This window comes from Bombina bombina, chromosome 4 (genome assembly GCF_027579735.1).
Source record: "Bombina bombina isolate aBomBom1 chromosome 4, aBomBom1.pri, whole genome shotgun sequence".
Taxonomy (NCBI): Eukaryota; Metazoa; Chordata; class Amphibia; order Anura; family Bombinatoridae; genus Bombina; species Bombina bombina.
Window position 1 is genome coordinate 905,023,469 of NC_069502.1, and position 23,382 is coordinate 905,046,850.

Here is a 23,382-nt window from a genome sequence, read left to right on the forward strand (position 1 = left end):
GGAATGCTTGCTATATTTTCTTAAAAGGACATTAAACAACTTGCTTATGTGTATACAGGGACGGACTGAGACCAACCAGGTCCCCTGGGCAAAAATTAGGTAAGGTCCCCCACCCTGCTCTGTATGCCCTACCTGCCTCCTATGCCCCTTCCTCAACCAACCACCTGCTTGCCTCGCCCTCATCAAGGCCCCTAAACTCTCAAGGGATTAGGGTCCTTCAACATAAAAAACAGGGACCCCATGCTACAGGGCCCCCACAGCCAGAGACCTTCCCCCAGGGTCCCCCACAATCCAGTATCAGACCCCAGAATACAGGGCACCCAGAACAACAGACTTCCTGTCCAGGCACAGAGCACCCACTCTAGAGACAGAGCCCCCACTCAAGGGACATGGCACCCACTCTGCCCACACTTAACTGCTTAGTTACTGCTAGTGCAGCTGTCAGCGGTGTGCTAGCTCCTGATCATCTCCTGTGCACCCCAGCTCACAGCCAATAGCAGAGGTGTCCCATGCTAAAATTGTCCTGCCTACTGCCGCCTGCTCTCTCACAATCACAACCACTAGAGTAGCTTAACTCTCACTGCTGCGCTGAAACTGTAAGCATAAGAAGTACACCAGGAGACCCCCTTGGTGCCCCCTTATTTGCCAAGCCCTTGGCCCAGATCCTATTGCCTGACTGCTCAGTCCACCCCTGTGTGAATAAATTGTGCTTCTTGTTCCACACTCCTTAGAGAGGCAAAAATCTTTAACCTAGATTATCAAACTGTTAAAATTTGCTAAAACCATCTGGTTAATTTACAGCATATGCAGGTCATAGAGTGATATGTATTGCTATGCCCCAAAGCAACATACAAGCAACAATAATTTAGGGATTCATTTTGGAAAATGCTAACTAACCCTGTGCCTGTGGCATCACGATTTACGGGTAGTAGCAAATTTTAAGGATTCGGATAGTTTACCATTGTTATGGTCTCCAAGTGTTTTATTTATTTATATATCAATTTTATTAGAACATCAATGATCCCCTTGCAACCCTAGCCTCTGATTGTGATAAATATTTAAGTTACAATTTTTGAGGTGTGGCTGGATTTGGAAAGCAGATTTCCAAGGATGCACAGATATATTACATTAGCAAAAATGAAAGTACAATTTTCGTTTAAAAGGGCTGGTGCCTGTTCCTATCCTTCCTTGTTTTTAAGAAGTAATTTTTCTTTATATAATTAGCCAAACAAGACTTAGTTGGAAAGGCTCTGTCTCTGAATTTAGCCATCTCAAAATTCAGGGTTTTTTTGGGGCAAGAGTTCATTTTATTAGAAAAGGTGGCTTCGCATTTGGAAATAGTCTTTTAGGTGCCAAGGGGGGCCATAGGTGCGAAGAGGTATTTAGATGACTACCAAGTCCCATAAGCCTTTTTAGGACTTTTTTGGTGGTTTGTATGGCAAAGACTGAAGTTTTATTTCTTAGTTTAATTGCTGACTTTTGTCACAGCCTCCTTGATTGGGTTTAGAGTGGATGTGGGGATGGCATACAAAGTAGTAAGAAGTCGATTGGCACATATATAGTGACTAGGGCTGTAAGAGACACCAAGAAGTGCATTTATATTTATACTTTCTGAATGTGTATATATATATATGTTTGCACAGTCCTTAATGCCCAGGATTGTTTTGCATGTACGAATGTCCAGTTAAACAGCGACCCTTTATTCTAGTTATATATATTTTAACATTTTAAGGAGCTACATGAATAATGCATGTATTGGGTTTATATGTTTTTAATAATTTTACTTATACATATAAATCTAATATTCTGCAGTCTACTGAATATGTATAGGATAAACTGTAAATATATTATAAAAGAAAATGTATGGAGCCCTAGAGTGTGAGCACTATTACTAAAATGTGACAATGATTTGCACACTGGGATTCCATAGGAGTAAACCTGGCCATATCAGAGAACAAAAATAAGCTATTATCTGACATAAATGTGCTATATAATGCCATAAACATAGTCAAGAACTGCAACATTGCTCAAAGTGAAGATGGTAACAAAATGCTGAAAAGTTAGAGATGTAATCTCACACATGGTCCCCTTGATGTAATATGACCAGTTCAGGCAAAGAAAGCTAAGTGCAGTCTGCATCTGTTAATACTCAGGCTTTTGATGGAGCAGTCGAGGAATAGTTGCCAATGGCATTTACTGGAGTACACAGTTACTGGCAACCAATATATATATATAAGTGTGTGTGTGTGTGTGTATATATGTGTGTGTGTAATATGTATGTGTCTATACATATATATATATCCGGAGCCCAGTTGTGTAAATCATCTGCACAATTTAGTATTATATGTATTTAGTATTCAGCTTACTTGTTGTTGATTTTTAGTGTTCTGGGGGTCATATTTTGATCACGCCGTTGTCTGGAACAAGCACATTGATGATGAAAATGTTCTGCTTTTGACATTTGAAGAAATGAAAGAAGTGAGTAGATGTTGATAATCATGGACAAATGATTGTACCACAATATTACCAAGTAAATATTGACATAAAAGTGAATAGCGTTCTGGTGCTGCAGCCCAACATAGGAATAGAGTATAAGTGGAGCGCAAACCAAAGGCTTGGTGCGTTATCCTTACTGCAACCCTGGACTAAGAATTGTACACAATCGTGAATCACATGTGATATTTATATATATATATATATATATATATATTTATATAGTCAATAACAGTTATAGTGCACTCACTGTTCCTAGGATCATCTGCCGGGGTGCTGCGTGGAAAAATGTAGATTTACGTTCAACCCCAAGGAAGAAAACGCTTCACTCTCCGGTCTTTTCGTCAATATTTATTTATTATTCACAAGAGTTGTATTACAGCATTCCCAAACGTTTCGACACCTATTGGTGTCTTTTTCAATGGGTATTTGCCAAAATTCTTTTGTCCCAAAAGGCTCCTAACAAACTATTCCTAACCGCTTACCTATAAACCCCCGTATGTGCTCACGTCACTTCCGGTGCCATGGAGGCCGCTCCCCCTTGTGCGTGTCACTGCTCCTTCTCTACCGCATGGCTAATTAGCATAGCTCCACCTGCGTGTTGACATATATCAACACGTAGTACACCCAATTGTGCGCATGTCAGGGGCCAGCAACTCCAATAGCATCGGACTGACGAATAAACGTGTATTCTAAAAACTCATCTAGCCTATCTATTTATTAAAAAGTGCTGTGAAAGCACTAGATGAGACCCTTAATATTTCCTATTTACACAGTGAACCTAATACCCTGTTTATTGTATCAACTATATATAAATTATCTTCATCTCAAGCTTGTTTGTGCTAACATAACGACTGTTCTATAGTTGATTGTAAAAAAAGGTATGGAAAATGAGTTACTTGATTAACAGGAAGCTTATCATAGTAACATTCATCCCTAATGGAATAAGGTAGAGAAACTTTTTAGTCCGCAACAGTACACTATATCATGGAGCTTCTTTGGTTAGCAAATGTCCTTATTCCATCCATTCTATACAAATGGATAATACAGTCCCTAATAATAGAAATGACCTGGATCAAACAATCCTAGACTTCCCATTACAGGAAAACATTAAAATCCAGTTGTATATTTAGTCCTTTTGGTGCTACTGTATCCAATCGATAGATCCAGGAGGTTTCCACCTGGAGGAGTTTGGTGTTTCTATCTCCCCCTCTTCGTAAGGGCGGCACATGATCTATGAGTATGGTCCTTAGACTTGCAGCTGTGTGTCCTGCCTGGAGAAAATGTCGAGCCACAGGTTGATCCGACTCACGTTTCTCTATTGCTTGCCTGATCGCATGGCGATGATTCGCCATCCTCTCACGAAAGGTGGTCCATGTTTTCCCCACATACATCAGGGAACACGGACACATCAGTACATAGATCACATGGGTACTAAGGCATGACAGCCTATGCAGAATCTTGTACTTCCTCCCAGTGTGTGGATGATGGAAGTGCATCCCAGTCAGCATGCTATTACACGTAGTGCAGTCACCACACCTGTAGCATCCCAGTTTCCTTTTTGTATCCAACCATGTCCCCTTTTCGTAACACTTTACCGGGTCGTTGTGGACCAAAATATCCTTTAAATTGGGTGCTCTTTTGTATACCATCCGTGGTGCTTTTGTACGTGTAAAGGGTAAGGTCTTGTCAGAACTCACAATTTCCCAGTTCTTCTTTACTGACTCTGATAAAATTTTAAAGTACCAGGTCTGCCAAAAAACCCCCGCTCCCAGGAAACAAAGCAACCGAGACCCCACACAAGGAGGGGAGGATATAAAGAAAAAAGTGATAAAAAAGAGGTAGATATTATCTACAATTTGAGTGATAGATTCCTTAGCCTGGATGAGAGAAAACTGCTGAATAGGGGTTTGTCCTTTGTTCCTACGCCCACCCTGGACAAGTTTCAGATGTGTGTTGATACATATAAGCTACAGAGACAACTTAAAATTAAAGATTTTTTTAAAAACAAGGAACAGCCCCCGTTCAGCAATTTCAAAACCAAGAGTAAATTTGACCCGGTTAACAACAATCCCTCTATCCGCAGTTTCTCACGCATGATCAGCGACACGTGTGAGCAAGCCAAAGTGGAAAAAATATTTCCCAACCTTACGAAAGGTGAAAGAATGGCTCTTAAAAATCTAAAGGATGATCATACAATCATCATAAATGCTGCGGATAAGGGGGGATCAATTGTTGTACAAAACTACTCTGATTACAGAGAGGAGGCATATAGACAATTGACAGACAGCAGGGTGTATTGTAAACTAAGGGGAAATCCAGCAAATGGTTTTTAGAAGGAATTGGACTATATATTGAAGTGTGGGTTTGAATCAGACATGATTAAAGAAAATGAGTTTGAATTTATGACTACATCACATCCAGTAACACCGGTACTATACTTGTTGCCGAAAGTGCATAAGACACTGACAAAGCCCCCTGGCAGACCTATTGTGTCTGCCCGGGATTCTTTGTGCTCAAATGTGGCCATCTTTATAGACCATCACTTGCAACCAGTTGTTAAAGAAACTTACTCTTTTATACTAGACTCTCCATCCCTTATCAGGAAGTTACTGAGTTGGAAATCCTTAAGTCCAGGTGACTTATTAGTCACTATGGACGTTGACAGCCTGTATACCGCCATCCCTCATGGTGGCGGGATACAGGCTGTTAGATCAATATTGAGCAGTTCATTGGCATATGCGGGACCACCCATTGAGTTCCTATTAGAACTTCTTACCTTTTGCTTGGAGAAGAATTTCTTCAAATTTGAGAAAGATTATTTTTTACAAGTATCAGGGACTGCAATGGGTTCAAACATGGCTCCCGCATATGCCAATCTATATATAGCTTGGTATGAGACCAATATCATGCAAATTCTGGAGATAGACTGCATAAAGCTATATGTAAGATACATTGATGATGTATTTCTAGTGTGGCGAGGGTCAGAGGAATCACTAAAGAAATGGGTGGATACTATGAATAACATTGATTCTACCATTCGCTTTAAGTACTCCTGTGATTGTAGAAGTATACCATTTTTGGACTTAAATATTACAATTTACAATGATGATGAGGGTTGTAAATTTTCAACCTCATTATACTCAAAGCCCACTGACAAAAACTCCCTGTTGCTGTCCACAAGTTTCCATCCGGGACATCAAAAAAGAGGTGTTGTCTCCTCTCAGCTTACGCGAGTGGTCCGCAACAATACACTACCGGAGACAAGGAGAATCCAAGAGGAAGAAATGGTCAATAAATTGTAACAGCGAGGTTATGGACGAAAATTGATCAAAAAGGTACACACTGAATTGGTGCAACAAGATCAAAAGTCACTACTTCTGCCCCAGGGTGTAAAGAAGAATGTGGAAGATGTGAGTGAAAACATCAATTTTATAACAACGTTCAACCCCATATCTAAAATTTTATCAGAGTCAGTAAAGAAGAACTGGGAAATCGTGAGTTCTGACAAGACCTTACCCTTTACACGTAAAAAAGCACCACGGATGGTATACAAAAGAGCACCCAATTTAAAGGATATTTTGGTCCACAACGACCCGGTAAAGTGTTACGAAAAGGGGACATGGTTGGATACAAAAAGGAAACTGGGATGCTACAGGTGTGGTGACTGCACTACGTGTAATAGCATGCTGACTGGGATGCACTTCCATCATCCACACACTGGGAGGAAGTACAAGATTCTGCATAGGCTGTCATGCCTTAGTACCCAAGTGATCTATGTACTGATGTGTCCGTGTTCCCTGATGTATGTGGGGAAAACATTGACCACCTTTCGTGAGAGGATGGCGAATCATCGCCATGCGATCAGGCAAGCAATAGAGAAACGTGAGTCGGATCAACCTGTGGCTCAACATTTTCTCCAGGCAGGACACACAGCTGCAAGTCTAAGGACCATACTCATAGATCATGTGCCGCCCTTACGAAGAGGGGGAGATAGAAACACCAAACTCCTCCAGGTGGAAACCTCCTGGATCTACCGATTGGATACAGTAGCACCAAAAGGACTAAATATACAACTGGATTTTAATGTTTTCCTGTAATGGGAAGTCTAGGATTGTTTGATCCAGGTCATTTCTATTATTAGGGACTGTATTATCCATTTGTATAGAATGGATGGAATAAGGACATTTGCTAACCAAAGAAGCTCCATGATATAGTGTACTGTTGCAGACTAAAAAGTTTCTCTACCTTATTCCATTAGGGATGAATGTTACTATGATAAGCTTCCCGTTAATCAAGTAACTCCATTTCCATACCTTTTTTTTACAATCAACTATAGAACAGTCGTTATGTTAGCACAAACAAGCTTGAGATGAAGATAATTTATATATAGTTGATACAATAAACAGGGTATTAGGTTCACTGTGTAAATAGGAAATATTAAGGGTCTTATCTAGTGCTTTCACAGCACTTTTTAATAAATAGATAGGCTAGATGAGTTTTTAGAATACACGTTTATTCGTCAGTCCGATGCTATTGGAGTTGCTGGCCCCTGACATGCGCACAATTGGGTGTACTACGTGTTGATATATGTCAACACGCAGGTGGAGCTATGCTAATTAGCCATGCGGTAGAGAAGGAGCAGTGACACGCGCAAGGGGGAGCGGCCTCCATGGCACCGGAAGTGACGTGAGCACATACGGGGGTTTATAGGTAAGCGGTTAGGAATAGTTTGTTAGGAGCCTTTCGGGACAAAAGAATTTTGGCAAATACCCATTGAAAAAGACACCAATAGGTGTCGAAACGTTTGGGAATGCTGTAATACAACTCTTGTGAATAATAAATAAATATTGACGAAAAGACCGGAGAGTGAAGCGTTTTCTTCCTTGGGGTTGAACGTAAATCTATATATTTATATATATATATATATATGTCTATATACCTAACCATGAAGTAGTTGCACTATCACCATAAATCTCCAACTGCCAGGGTGCTATATCACAGTCGACTCAAGACCAGTGAGTGCTTAATATGGACTGTTTGTAGGTATATATGTATGTATAAATACACACACATCCATATACACCTTTGAGCCCTTTCCAGTCCTGCACCTTGTTATATACCATATCCATTTAAATCACTGGTAAAACATTTATGCCAATAATAAACCTTTATTTTATATTTAATATGTATTAATGTGAATGGAATATTTTATTTTTAAGTATTAATTATACATCTGTTTTGTTACTTAAGTGCTAACATTTTTACTTCATGTCTCGAAGAGCGCTAAAACTTACAGCGATATTTGGGCCAGATTACAAGTGGAGCACTATCTAACGCTCCCGTTCGAGTGTAAACTAGCTTTTTGTGCGCATTGGGTTGCGCTCGTATTGCAAGTTGAATGTAAAAAGTTATGGCTTGTGTGCTAACCCGACAAATGTAAAAAGCCAAGCTTACAATATTGCACATGCTAGCTTTTGCCCCATAAAAGTCAATGGAGCAAAAAAGAAAAGCTAAAAGAAAAAAAAAACACCATACTTGCATGCAAACCCAATTGCATATTCTCAAGTGCACTAACCCCCAGTTCCAATGTTCCGTATGGAGCTTGAGGCCTCGTGTTTCTGGCGAGTCTTCAGACTCGCCAGAAACAGCAGTTATGAAGCTGATCCAAAACCCTGTCTGCCTGCTCTGAGCAGGCGGACAGGAATCTCTACAATTCAACCCAATCGAGTACGATCGGGTTGATTGACACCTCCCTACTGGCGGCCGATTGGCCACGAGTCTGCAGGGGGCGGTGTTGCTCTCCGCATTCAGCGAGGTCTTGCGGACCTGATCCGCACTGTCGGATCAGGTCCGCAAGACCTTTGATACATAGGCCCCTATAACTCTTTATTAAAGGAACAGTTAACACCAGAATTGTTGTTGTTTTAAAAGATAGATAATCCCTTAATTACCCATTCCTTAATTTTGCATAACCAACACAGTTATAATAATAAACGTTTTACCTCTGTGATTACCTTGTATCTAAGCATCTGCAGACCCCTTATTTAACTTCTTTTGACAGACTTGCATTTTAGCCAATCAGTGCTCACTCCTAGGTAAATTAACGTGCATGAGCTCAATGTTATCTATATGAAACACATGAACTAACGCACTCTAGTGGTGAAAAACTGTCAAATGCAGAGGCAGCCTTCAAGGTGTAAGAAATTAGCATATGAACCTCCTAGGTTTAGCTTTAAACTAAGAATACCAGAAATGCTTGTGCAATGTTAAATGCCGACAGCTTATGCTGTCAGCATTTACCAATGAGCAGACATGATTATCTACAGTGAATCATGTCAGCTCGCCTCTAAATAAATCTATCCTTATGAGCGCAATGCTTTCCAGCAATGTGAACGCCAGTTCGCGTTCGCATTACTGTCATCTTGTAATACTAGCGCACATTAGCGTGCGCTGATATTACTCAGTGGAGCGCAAATATTGCTTTCACGAAAACGATATTTAACGCTCCATGTGTAATCTGGCCCTGTATGTAATAAATCTGGTGAAAGCATTACAGACAAAGGGGCTTCATTTTTAATATAGTTTTTGTTTATTTCATGTATTTATTTTTTGTGTGTGTTTAAGGATCTATCTTTTAATATAATTTTTGTTTATTTATTTGCTTTGTTTTTTTTGTGTTTAAGGATCTACCTTTACAACTGAAAAAGATTTCTGATTTTTATGGGCTTGCTTTGACGGATGAGCAAATTCAATTGGTTGCAAGCAAAACTACCTTTACTTCAATGAAAGATAAATCTAAAACCACACATGGAAAACTTTCAGAAGCTTTCTTTCGAAAAGGTATGTAGTAAGAAACTATCCAAAAAAGGTATGTAGTAAGAAACTATCCAAAAAAGGTATGTAGTAAGAAACTATCCAAAAAAGGTATGTAGTAAGAAACTAATCCAAAAATTTGTTTAAAATGTGCTGAAACTAACAATTATTTTCTTAATCGATTAATCGTCCGATTATTTTTTCGATTAATCGGGGTAAAAATAAATAAATACTATATTTAAAATAAAATCCCTATACTGAGTGTTATAAATATAAACTACAGACTTAAAGGAATACTGAATCCAATGTTTTCTTCTTTCATGATTCAGATAGTGCGGAATTTGTTGGTGCTCTACAAATAACCGATAATAATAATAGTAATAGAGCATGGTAAATTTATCCACCAATCAGCAAGAACAACCCAGACTGTTCACCAAAAATGGTCCTACTTCTAAACGTACACTCTTGCGTTTCAAATAAAGATACCAAGAGAATGAAGAAAATGTGATATTAGGAGTAAATTACAAAGTTGCTTAAAATTGCATGCTCTATCTGAATCACGAAAGAAAATAAAAAATTGGGTTCAGTGTCCCTTTAAACTTTACATTAACACAACTGTTTGTTCAATATTTTAACTGGCAGCAGAACACATTTTTATAATCAAGCAAAAACAAAACAAAAAACAAACAAAACAAAACACTGTTTCAAAAGAGGTTGAACAACAAACAGGTAGACCATCACTGTTAATAACGTTCTGTTATTCACACTCTCAGAAACTTTGCATTCAAATGCAAAAATTACATTACCACATGCACCTGGTTGAGGCTGGCTCTCTTTTTGCAAGGGACCTCTTAACAAAGTAAGCCTGGACTTCATTCTATCATAAAAATATCTTAAATATCTGTATGAAATGGTAAACAACCAGCTATAAGGTTAAAAACAAGACAAGTCAAAAGTGCTAAGGACTATGGGCCTGATGATCAAAAACTCACCAGCATGGAGAGAAATCTCGCCAAATCTTTGTGGGCTTTATTTAGCATTATTTTGCCACATAGGTGTCTCTCCTTCACATCCAGAACTCTGCATAGAGAAATAAACAACTCTCAAGAAAAAAACTGCCTTTTTAAAAGTCTTTGAGGGACCTCCCAGTATTGGCGAGATGTATTAGATCATCTCGCCAGAGCAGAGAGGTTTAGATCATCAGGCCCTATATATCAACAACAGGACAAAGCCTTACACATTTATTTATACAGTACATATAATCAGCAATAGCACATCAATTCAAATAACAAATCGTATCAATCTAGGGCTAGGTGTAATAAACAAGCTGTACACTATATCATGCTAAGCATAGTCCCAAATCACCTGATTTAATATAAACAATTCAAATGATGATGACTCCTATTATATATGGGTTGCACATAAGCCATTAGTAGTTGTAAACTTATACTGTCCTGGAAAAGTGAAAAAGTAAATGTCTGTAGACGTCCTTTAGGCTAAGGACATAACCATAAAACACAATACCATGTGGAGGGGCTCATTGGAGTGAAGCATCTGGTGCAGTGCACAGACCAACTAATTGCAAACCAACTAAAATCGATTATAAGATTTGTTGACAACTATTTTCATAATCGATTATTATCGATTTTATCGATTAGTTGTTGCAGCTCTATACTTTAATACAAAAAAGACAGACGTGGTATTGTTTAGTTAATTTTCATATCCTTTCCCAGATAGTTTAGGTTTTCTGTGTGTGTGTGTGTGTATAGATGGACTATGCAATAACCTATTTATTCACAAACACCATCCACTCTGAGCGCCTCAACACATAAAAACCAAACCATGAGTTGATCTGCAGCGCAGTGGTGACTCACTAATGGCACAAGCTCTTAAAGCAGTGGTCTCAAAGTACAGGCCCTGGGGCCATATGCGGCTCCCAATATAGTTTCATGTGGCCCTCCCTTGTTTGAGGTAAATCATTATTTTGGACTGTGACTTTTTTTTTAGGGTACCAGGTAACTGGTTGATATTCTATATAGGCACTCAAAAGATAAATATAAAGACCAGAGTCCAGTGTATGCCCCCACCATGCACTGCTTGGATAAATGTCCCTTTTGACATTGTTATACAGATCCAGAATGATCACTTTATTTGGCACTCACAAGATAAATATAGACAGCTGTGTATGTCTGTTGTGAGCTACAACTCCCACCATGCACTACTATTTGGGTAAATGTCACTTCCAGTTCCTATTATATCTAGCACTTACTCAGTTAAAGTGGCCTCCATGAGCGCAGGACACTTGGCCAGTGGCCCCCAGATACATTAAGTTTGATACCCCTGTCTTAAAGGGATAAGAAAGTCAAAATTAAACTTGCACGATTCAGATAGAGCATGTAATTTTAAGACAGCTTTAAATTCACTTCTTTTTTCACGTGTTTTGTTCTCTTGGTATCTCTTGTTGAGAAAGAATACGCACTTATCCTAGACTAGTGGGAGCTTCTGCTAATTGGTGCCTGCACACATGTGTCTTTTGTGATTGGCTGACTAGATGTGTTCATCTTGTTGCCATTACTGCAATGTTGTTCCTTCCGCAAAGGATAACAAGAGAACAAAGGAAATTTGTTAATGGAAGTAAATTGGAAAGTTGTTTAAAATTGTATGTTCTATCCAAATCATGAAAGAACATTTTTGGGTTGCCTGTCCCTTTAAGTGAAGTGCTAGTGGAATAAAGCTTATATACCTGGAGACAGTCCCATGACATCAGATAATAGCGGAAGAACTTGACATACCTCTTGGTACACAACTGGGACACCACCAGGATCCTCTCACAGGTAGGAGCTCTATTGTGTCAAGCTGTCCCCTGGCCAGACCATGTCCCCTTACCAGCAGCTCAGTGAGTCATGTGGTCATAATAAAAACGTTCTTCTTGTGCTGACTGTAACCCAGGGTGCTCTAACCAACAGACTCAGCCATAGGTAAATACTAAGTTGAAAAAGTCGGCACTCCTGGTGAATAACAAAGGACTTTATTAGATCACAAAAAAACACATATAGACATTTAACCAGTTTTTGTATCTATTTTATGTGATCTAATTAAAAAAATGTATCACCTGGAAATGCCGACCTTTTCAACTAAGTATGCAATAACCTGTTAAGTACTTTTAACTCATAGTGAAGTTTGTTAAATGGAGCCCTGTGTATTTAACCTCTGCTAAGTGGGTAAACACTTAGGCCTCGCTTCCATTGAGTCTTAAAAATGGAGCCGTAAGCTACCGAAGCGGCTGACAACTAAAAGTAATTTACGGCTCCATTTTAATACCAGGTTTCCATTGAAATATTTTGCGGATAGCGTGCAGTGGCTCTTTTCGTGTAGCTGTAAGTTAACGTTGTGTTAACGCTTCCATCTGATGTCGGATTTCTTGAAAATCAATTAGTTGCTAAGGTAACCCGACCTTACGCTATAGAATTTACGTTTAACGTCTGTGCTCCTTACCGGGGATCACCTCTCAAGAAAAATAAATATACACTTATCCATATTTTTAATAATCAAATACTATTTTTCTAATATAATTATATTTACCACTTCATAAATATAAGTAATATGTATTGCTGCCCTAGGCATAGGTCTAGTTTGCATTCTGTAGATATGTTGTTGCATATATTATTATATTTAAATATATACTGATATTTCTATTAGAATATAAGTTCAACTATTTCTATACATGAGACAACAATAAATATTACTTATAACAATTTATTTCTACATTAAAACACTTGCATTATTTGCAAGTTTTATCATTTCAATAGAAAATAGGTCTCAAAAAGCACAATTTTCCTCTTTTACACCTAGTTGAGCTGGGTGTAATATTTCTCAATGTATCGGCAGCCTCCGACAGTATATTAACGGTTTGAGCTTTCATTGGAAACCTGGTATAATTTATCGATTAACGGCTTCTATTACTTTCTATGGGACGCGAAGATTTTTTATTGAGGTATAACGCGCCATTGGAAACAGTCGATAAACGATATTGCTTTCGACAGCATATTTAACGGTTTGCGAGTGCACGCAAACTGAATAACGACTCAATGGAAGCGAGCCCATAGTTTGACACTAGTTGTACAACTACCGCCGTGACTGCTGCTGCTGATTGAGCGGCTTCCAGTTTCTGCTCTGGGTAGGCTGACCATATTGCCGCTTTAAAAAGGGACACATATGAAAAATACATATGTCAGGGCTGTTTTCAGGGCTGTTTAAATAAATGTTTTGTATAAGAACCCTGACATATGTATTTTTCATATGTGTCCCTTTTTAAAGCGGCAATATGGTCAGCCTAGCTCTGGGACACCAGCTCTCTGCGGCTCCCGAGCAGTACTTTAAATATGTGTTTAATAGGGGCCCATTTATCAAATACAGGATGTATAAGGTTCCCTTCATCACAATTACTTGTGCAGCTGTACCCACTGGTAGAGTGGTTAACCTGTTTAAATAGTGCACATTCAAATACAATATATTTGGGCTTTAATATCCGTTTTTGTTTTCAGTTTTGTCTACTTCCTTTATATGATTGATTTGTATACTTGCTTTTGTATTTTTGCTGATTTGATTCATCACTTCAAGTGCAGCTAGCAAAGTAAGCAAAAACTAACCTGTAAAGATGACACTTTTAAATATATATGTTGGGTTACTGGAACAGCTAATCAGAAGGTGCACATTCAGTGCTATGTGTGACTGCATGTGCACAGGATCTTTATATTGGTGTCAGGGTGTTGTGCACAAGCTATCTCTGAAATACTCTGTTCCACTTGATAAGTATGGTGGCAACCAGAGAACTTATAGGACAATTAAATAGAGTAGAAATGCATATTCAACACAGTAACACAATGCAACAACACTGAACACTGACATGGTAATATTTATGGAAGAATAAATCTGTTTTTTATTTCCTTTAGGAGAAATTGGGGACTGGAAGAGCCTTTTTACAGAAGCACAGAGCAAAGAAGTGGATGCAAAATTTGAACAGTACCTTGGAGGAACAAAACTAGGAGAAAAGTTGAAATATAAGAAATATTGTACATTTTAGATTATATTATAAAATTATTCCTTTCAGAGAGAGAGAAGATGATTCTGCAAGTTCTTAATCATCATTTTATATTAAAGAAACTATTATAAAGAATATATATGGTGTGAAGTTTTCAAATGTATTTAATTATCTACCAACTATGTATTTGAATTTTAAGAAGCTGTTGTCCCAAACAGAGTCGTCTTGAATGGACTGAGTGTTTGGGCCCTTGGGTGTGAACTGACAGTCCACAACAGTTCTTAGGGCCTGAAGATCAAAACACCCTGACATGAAGTGAAATCATGTAAAATCTTTGGGATATTCTTATAGACCTTATATAGTAATGTAGGGGTCTCCTTCACACCCGGAACACAGAATAGTGAGATAAAAAGTCCTATAAATTTGCTTTTCAAAAATTATTTGAGGGACCTTGTTGTATTGATGAGGCTACTTAGATCATCTTGCCTGAGAGGAGAACTTAAATGACCAGTAAATACAGTAGATTTGCATAATTAACAAATGCATTATAAAAAGACAATGCAATAACACTTAGGGAGCGATTTATCAGTGTCTAGTAGACATGATCTGCCAGACATTGCTGAATGCCGACAGCATACGTTGTTGGTATTTAACATTGCACAAGCAGTTCTGGAAAACTGCTTTTGCAATGCCGCCCCCTGCAGATTGGACGCTAGCAGGGGGTGTCAATAAACCCGATCGCACACGATCTGGCGGATTGCAGACCGCAGCCTCAGAGGAGGCGTATGAGTTAAGTAACAGCAGTCTTAAGACGGCTGCTTCTTAACTCCTGTTTCCGGCGAGCCTGAAGGCTCGCGCGGAAACAGATACATTGAGGCTGATACGGGGGTTGTTAAATCAGCCCCTTAGTCGGAACTTCAAATAAGTAGTATTTTTTTTCTGACAAATTTCAAACTTATGTCTATTTCTACTCCTCCCTGTATCAGGGATAGGCACAGACAAAGGCTGTGGTGGACATTTTCCAAAGTACAGACCTTAGTGAAGGACACCAAGGTACATTTGAAATTAAAAACATTATTTTATAGTGCTTGGTGTTATTATACTGATGCAGATACCACTGATCCTATAACCAGTCCTCCTCTGGCTATACCCATGTGCCGGTGTCACTACTGTGTCATTATATAGTGCTGGGTGTTATTATACTGATGCAGATACCACTGATCCTATAACCAGTCCTCCTCTGGCTATACCCATGTGCCAGTGTCACTACTGTGTCATTATATAGTGCTGGGTGTTATTATACTGATGCAGATACCACTGATCCTATAACCAGCCCTCCTCTGGCTATACCATTACCCGTGAGCCAATGTCACTACTGTGTCTTTGTATAGTGCTTGGTGTTATTATACTGATGCAGATACTACTGACCATATAACCAACCCTCCTCTGACTATACCCATGTGCCAGTGTCACTACTGTTTCATTATATAGCGCTGGGTATTATTATACTGATGCAGATACCACTGATCCTATAACCAGCCCTCCTCTGGCTATACCCATGTGCCAGTGTCACTAGTGTGTCATTATATAGCGCAGGGTGTTATTATACTGATGCAGATACCACTCATCCTATAACCAGCCCTCCTCTGGCTATACCCATGTGCCAGTCTCACTACTGTGTCATTATATAGTTCTGGGTGTTATTATACTAATGCAGATACCACTGATCCTATAACCAGCCCTCCTCTGGCTATACCCATGAGCCAGTGTCACTACTGTGTCATTATATAGCGCTGGGTGTTATTATACTGATGCAGATACCACTGATCCTATAACCAGCCCTCCTCTGGCTATAACCATGTGCCAGTGTCACTACTGTGTCATTATATAGCGTTTGGTGTTATTATACTGATGCAGATACCACTGACCCTATAACCAGCCCTTGTTTGGCCATACGCATGTGCCAGTGTCACTACTGTGTCATTATATAGTGCTGGGTGTTATTATACTGATGCAGATACCACTGATCCTATAACCAGCCCTCCTCTGGCTATACCCATGAGCCAGTTTCACTACTGTGTCATTATATAGTGCTGTGTGTTATTATACTGATGTAGATACCACTGATCCTATAACCAGCCCTCCTTGGGCTATACCCATGTGCCAGTGTCACTACTGTGTCATTATATAGTGCTTGGTGTTATTATACTGATGCAGATACCACTGACCCTATAACCAGCCCATGTTTGGCCATACGCATGTGCCTGTGTCACTACTGCGTCTTTGTAGAGAGCTGGGTGTTATTATACAGATGCATATACACATCCAGTATTTCACTCAGGCTTTATTTTTTCCATAACTTATCACCCAATCTCGCTAGCAGTCTCTTGACAAGCCACTAACTTTATTCACATTACATATTTTTTTTATTCCTATTATTTAATGAGAAAGAAAATATATACTAAGGTTGTGGCGGACACTGCAAGGGCTAGTCACGGACACCAGTGTGCGTTTACTGACACCTTGCCTATCCCTGCCCTGTATCATATGACGGCCATCAGCCAATCACAAATGCATATATGTATATATTGCACATGCTCCATAGGAACTGGTGACTCAAAAAGTGTAAATATAAAAAGACTGTGCACATTTTATTAATGGAAGTAAATTTGAAATTTGTTTAAAATTGCATGTTCTATCTGAATCATGAAAGTTTAATTTTGACTTTAGTGTCCCTTCAAGATCATCGGGCCCTTGGATAGTTCAAAGTCAGCATGCAGCTGGTATGAGAGCCAGGGGAATAGCCAGGGCTTTTTTTTGTGTACCAAGGTTGTACCCCCTGGACTTCAGTTACTGAATGTAAGTTACTGGCACAGGGTGAGAAGCTGGGGTTGGTTAGTGCTGCCCCTCTCTTTTGTTGTAGTGCAAAAGGGGATGTTACTTCCAGGGCATGACTGGAGCGACCCCATTTTGCCCAGGTCCCTGGTAAATCAAATTAATTAAACTAAGAAAAATCAGATTTGTTTGGCCACGTTAAGTTTTTAATCTTAATATGAATATAATTCATGGGGATTTATTTTAATTACATTATAAGAGAGAGAGAAAAAAAGATTAGTATTCCGGTCAAAGTGAAAAAAACAAATATCTGTGCAAATCCAGATATTTGTGTGTTGCACTTTGACCTTATTCTGTCTCCGACCATATTTGACATTCATTTATTAAACATTTTGTTTTTCAGGCTCTTTTAATAATTAAAAAAATAAAACTAGATAAAAATTATTATACCCTTTTATCTTGCATGCAAGTTGACCTCTCCTCCAAACATTATGATGAGATTTCACCTACATATTCTGTGCTTACCTATGCGACTGCCCTCTTAGCTCCTATGTAAATTTCAATCTGCCATAAATTCATATACTGTATATATATAGATGTAAGGATAAGAAACCCATCATTGTAACTAGAATATTTTATCACCCTTGTGAGTCAGGAGGCCTGGGGCTCCCCAGTATTTCTCTTTACCTTGAAACTGCCATTATCTTGCATGCTTCCGCCTGGGACTCTAATCTTCCCCCACCTGCTGGTCTGAACTTGAGCAGACATCCCTCTCAGCGGGAGCTAGACTAGAAGATCTTTTATGGCTACCTCCCCACTGCTCTGCCTATTTTCCCATTCATAATGTTATAGTGAAACAATGCAGAAAATTCTGAATTAAACTTAGACACCATACCCAAATTGCACCTCATCCCTAACTGTCCCACTCAATTTGAGGTCTCCCCTTTTGTTTAGGTGGCTCAGGTTTGAGATCTGAAGCAGTCCCTCCAGAGTTGGAAATCAAAGATTATTACAGGGGTTCCTTCCTCCTCTCTCACTCTGACTCTCTCCAACACTTTGATCTTCCTCCTCTATAGAATTTAATTCTCCATAGACTTAGGTAACTCCAGAAAAGCTGTGGATTTTTAAACCCTTCTGTAAGGACCTCTACGAGATGGGAGTCAAGATGGTCTTCCAACTCCCAACTTTGTTTTCCCTCTTTCGGTCCACTACAAATGTTTACTGAACGCTCCTAAATTCTTAAAAACTCATGCAATTAAGTCCTGGTAGGAGTGGGGTAAATAATTTACTAGTAAAAACTGGTCAGATGCTACTGTACACACCAAATCAGCCATGTACAGTGTGACCCTGTATGAATCTATTATAAGCTACTGTCAAGATGGTACCTAGTCCCCTCCAAATGCCAGAGAATGTTCCCCTCCATTACCAAATATTGCTGGCAACCATGTAGTGGCATAGGTGATATTCAACCCATTTGGAGGTCCTGCCCAGTAATTAGGCCTTTATGGGACTAAGTAAACAAATTATGTGTCAAACGACTTACTTCTCTTCCTCAAGAAATAGCCCTTCTCCACTTGAAATTGGAATTAGTCCCCAAACCCCAATGTTGCCTTCTCTAATGCTTGTGGGATACTCCTCTATCAGACCGAACTCGGCCAGTAGTCTTGTTATCCCGGCGTCAAGCCGGAATGATAGGGAATATCCTAGAGCAAAGAAAGTTAGTAAGATGAGGAAGGTGGCACTCACCACAGGCAGGACAGTCCCCAGCTGCAGCGGTAGAGCAGTCCAAGGACAAACCACTAGAATGGTCAGGCAGTCAGGGTTCGGCAACAAAGAGGCAATCCTGAACAACAGGGGTTAATAAGCAGAGTAGTAAGACAGGCAGGGCTCAGCAGCAGTATATCAATCCATCAATTAAGGGGTATAGCAGGCAGAGTAGTCAGACAGGCAGGGTTTAGCAGCAGTATATCAATCAAGCAATTAAGGGGTATAGCAGGCAGAGTAGTCAGACAGGCAGGGTTTAGCAGCAGTATATCAATCCAGCAATTAAGGGGTATAGCAGGCAGAGTAGTCAGTCAGGCAGGGTTCAGCAGCAGTATATCAATCCAGCAGTTAAGGGGTATAGCAGGCAGAGTAGTCAGACAGGCAGGGATCATACACAAAATAAGCAAATTGATACAACAATCTGTCACACCCAGGAGTACACAAAGTAACCTATACTTGGGCAGTGACAGATCGTTGTAGTAGAACTTACATAGGCGCAGGGTTCGTGCCACAAACGTCCGGCCGGCATCAGGAGCATGCAGCGATGATGTCAGCGCCGCACGCATCCTGACCCGACACATCCCCTGGCAATGAGCAGGGAAGGAGACGCAAGGAGACAACGCGCCCCTAGCAACGCCTAGTGAAGCACGGCATGACATAGCCCCCCTCTCAAGGGTTCCCTCTGGGAACCAGAGTAGGCCTCAAAGGATGAGCAGCATGTAATCTGGAGACCAGAGATGGAGCATGCACATCATGGGCAGGAACCCAGGAATGATCTGCCACAGAGTAACCCTTTCAATGTATCAGATACTGCAGTTGTCTGCACCTGTATCTGGAGTCCAGGATCTTAGCTACCTCATATTCGAGTCACCACGAACCAGGATCGGAGGAGGAGGAGCTTGGAGCCGGGTATATATATTCTTGATGTAAGGTTTGAGTAGTGAAATGTGGAAGACTGGGTGTATGCAAGGGGTTTTGGGCATGGCCACTTTGTAGGCAACAGGACACAGTCTTTCCAGGACCTTGTAAGGGCCAATAAACCTAGGCCCCAATTTGTGACAGGGTTGACGTAGACGAATGTGTCGAGTAGAGATCCAAACACGTTCACCCACTGGGATGGCACATACAGAAGCTCTATGACTATCAGCAAGCTTCTTATATCTAGAGACAGCTGAACGTAGCTGAGAGCGAATACATTGCCAATGAGTGGTGAGTCCAGTGACGTGTCGGTCTGCAGCAGGAACCCCAGTGGATTGAGCAGAAAGAGGGAAGACAAGAGGTTGATACCCTGCTGCCACTTGAAATGGAGAACATTGAAGAGAAGAGTGCCAATGAGTGTTTCTTGCCAGCTCAGCTAGGGGTAACAACTCAGACCAGTTGGTATGGCGAGCGTTGACAAAGGCTCTAAGGTAGGCTTCAAGATCCTGGTTTACTCTCTCAGTTAGTCCATTGGTCTGAGGATGGTAGCCAGAAGACAAAGAAACAGTGGTTCCAATCAACTTACAAAAGGCTCTCCAAAAGGCAGAGATGAACTGTGGACATCTGTCGGAAACGATATTCACAGGAATGCCATGAAGTCGTACCACATGCAAGAGAAAAAAAAGATAATTCTTGGGCAGAAGGCAGTTTGGTTAGGGGTACGAAATGAGCCAGTCTGGAAAAGCGATCCACTACAACCCAGATAACTGTATGGTGGTCAGAAGAAGGAAGGTCCACAATGAAATCCATTGTTATGTGTGTTCATGGTTGTTTGGGAATGGACAATGGTTGGAGCAAGCCAGGAGGCAAATATCGGGGAGTTTTGTTGGCAGCACAATTTGTGCAGGCTTTCACATAATCCTGAGCGTCAGACTTCATAGTAGGCCACTATACATGTTGGGAAAGACATTTGTTAGTCATAGTCGAAACCAGGATGTACTGAGAGTTTTTCTATCATGAGCCTAGACTAGCACAGGGATGCGTAGGTTCAGAGGTACAAAGAGGATATAGGAGGCCACACAGGAGGGGGTATGATCTGTTCAATATGAGCTTCAGAGGAATCACTTGAGTGAGGGAACTGACGGGAAAGGGCGTTCGGCTTCTTGTTCTTGGTCCCAGGAAAATAAGAGACCACAAAGTTAAAATGGTAAAAGAACAAGACCCACCTGGCCTGTCAAGGATTGAGTTAATGAGCATTCTCTAGGTAAGTCAGATTCTTGTAGTCGGTGAGAATCTGAATGGGATTGGCGGTGCCCTCTAACCAATGATGCCATTCAGTCAAAGCCATCTTAATGGCTAAGAGTTCACGATAACCCTCATCGTAGTTCCTCTCAGCAGGAGTAAAGTGTTTAGAGAAAAAGGCTACAGGGTGTGACTTGGAAGTCAAAGGATACCTTTGGGTAAGAACTGCTCCAGCCCCTATCTCGGAGGCATCAACCTCTAAAGTGAACTGTAGGTCAGGATCAGGATGGCGGAGCACAGGAGCCGAACAGAAAGCCTTTTTCAGACAAGAGAAGGCATTTATGGCTTTGGGAGGCCAATGTTTACAGTCTTTGTTCCATTTTGTCAATTTAGTGAGAGGAGCAACTGTTTGAGAAAAGTTCTTTATAAACTTGCGGTAATAATTGGAGAACCCCAAGAACCTCTGTTATACCTTTAAATAATTAGGTTGAGGCCATTCTAGAACTGCGGTGAGTTTAGCAGGATCCATGTAGTCGATGCAGGGTCTGAGACCACCACTGACATAAAAAGAAGCCTGCCCCAGCAGGAGAGGAGGAAGGGCGGATGAAACCTTTAGCTAGGTTCTCTTGGATGTACTTCTCCATGGATTTGGTTTTGGCCTTGGAGAGTCGATAAGTCCTCTCTTTAGGAAAAAGGCAGATCTTGCAGTCATAAGGACGGTGGGGTGGCTGCACGTCAGCTGCTTTTTTCTCAAACACATCCGCAAAGTCCACGTACACTGAAAGAAGGTTTGAAAGAGTCTGTATACTGGCTATGAGAATGCAGAGCAGAGGAGTAACTTTAGCAAGGCAGGAGTGGAAATAGGAGGTACCCCAGGAGGCCATTGTCTATCAGCCCAGTCGAACTGTGGATTGTGTACCTGAAGCCAAGAAAGACCAAGGATGACAAGCTGTGCTGGGGAATGAATGACCTCGAACTGCAGCTGTTTGGTATGAAGGACTCCCATAGTCAGGGTCAGGGGTGCTGACTCAAATTGGCTCAAGCCTGAACCAAGGGGTGTGCCATCCATAGTAGTTATTTTGAGACAATGTCTTTTCTGCAAAAGAGGCAAGCCAGCTTGAATCATGAAACTGTGATGCAAGAAGTTTCCAGCTGCCCCTGAATCAATGAAGGCTTGAGTGTGGACAGTATTCTGAAGGAAAGTAAGGGTAGGGTACCAGGTACCAGGATCCGAGAGGAGTGAGGGGATTTAGTAGAGATCCTGCTTTCAGGTACCCCTGTGTTATCCCCTAAGCATTGGCTTTTCCCGGCCGAATGTCACAGTCCTTTAGTTGGTGGGAATTAGATCTACAATAAAAGCATAGTCTCAGTCTCTTTCTTCTCTGTCTTTCAGACTCTGAAGGTTTGAAGGAGGAGAGATCCATGGGTTCCTCAACTGAGGTAACTGGAGCTGCTGAAGGGGTAGAGGATACTGCCGAAACTGGACGAAGAGGGGGACGGTAGGCAAGGACCCTCCTTGTTCTTTCTCTATCGGCTTGTCTCTCCTGAAAGCGAGAGTCCAGACTGATTCATAGCATTATAAAGTCATCCAAAGAAGAAGGAATATCCCGATAAGTGAGTTCATGCAGTTCATGCAGACCCCTCCTAAAGGCTGCCTTGAGAGCACTACCATCCAAGTGGTTTCAAGTGCCAAGGTGCGAAACTCGATGGCGAATTGTGCCACAGTTCTATTGCCCTGGCGGAGATCCAGGAGAGAATATTCTGCAGAAGAGGTATGGCCAGAAGTCCCAAACACAGAAGATAAAGCAGAGATCAAATGATCAGCATCATGCAGGAGTGAAGCGTTCTGTTCCAAGAGGGGAGAGACCCAGGCTAGGGCCTTGTCTTTCAGTAAGGAAATGATAAAGGTGACCCTTGACTGGTGAGACTGAAAGGTGTGAGGATCATTGCAGAAGTGCAGCCTGCATTGGTTAAGAAAGCCCCTGCAATCAGTAGTACCTTTATACTTGTCAGGCAACGGTATCGGGAGTATACTTCCAGAAGCAGAGGAAGAAGTCACAGTACTAGGAGTAGGGTGTGGTGAAATAACAGGAGCGGTATTCCTCACTGTAACTAGTAAGGAGAGTTGAGCAGTAATAGCCACTAGCTTGGAATCCATATTCTGCAACTGTGTGGTATGGATTCCCAACATCTGTCCCTGAAGATAAACAGCTCGTGCCACCTCCTCTGGCTCCATGGCCCAAGTATAATGTAATGCTCGTGGGATACTCCTC

At 40.8% G+C, this 23,382-nt stretch overlaps 1 protein-coding gene across 1 annotated transcript in view; it reads left to right on the plus strand.

Moving 5' to 3' along the window:
- The window catches only part of LOC128655695 (sulfotransferase 6B1), a 35,851-nt gene extending 21,366 nt beyond the window's left edge, over window positions 1–14,485 (plus strand). The window contains exons 5-7 of the mRNA XM_053709275.1: window positions 2,384–2,478; window positions 9,180–9,336; window positions 14,262–14,485. Coding sequence (XP_053565250.1) covers window positions 2,384–2,478; window positions 9,180–9,336; window positions 14,262–14,392 — 383 coding nt within the window. The 3' untranslated portion in view covers window positions 14,393–14,485. The remainder of the gene's footprint in view (window positions 1–2,383; window positions 2,479–9,179; window positions 9,337–14,261) is intronic.
- The last annotated feature ends 8,897 nt before the right edge of the window (window positions 14,486–23,382 follow it).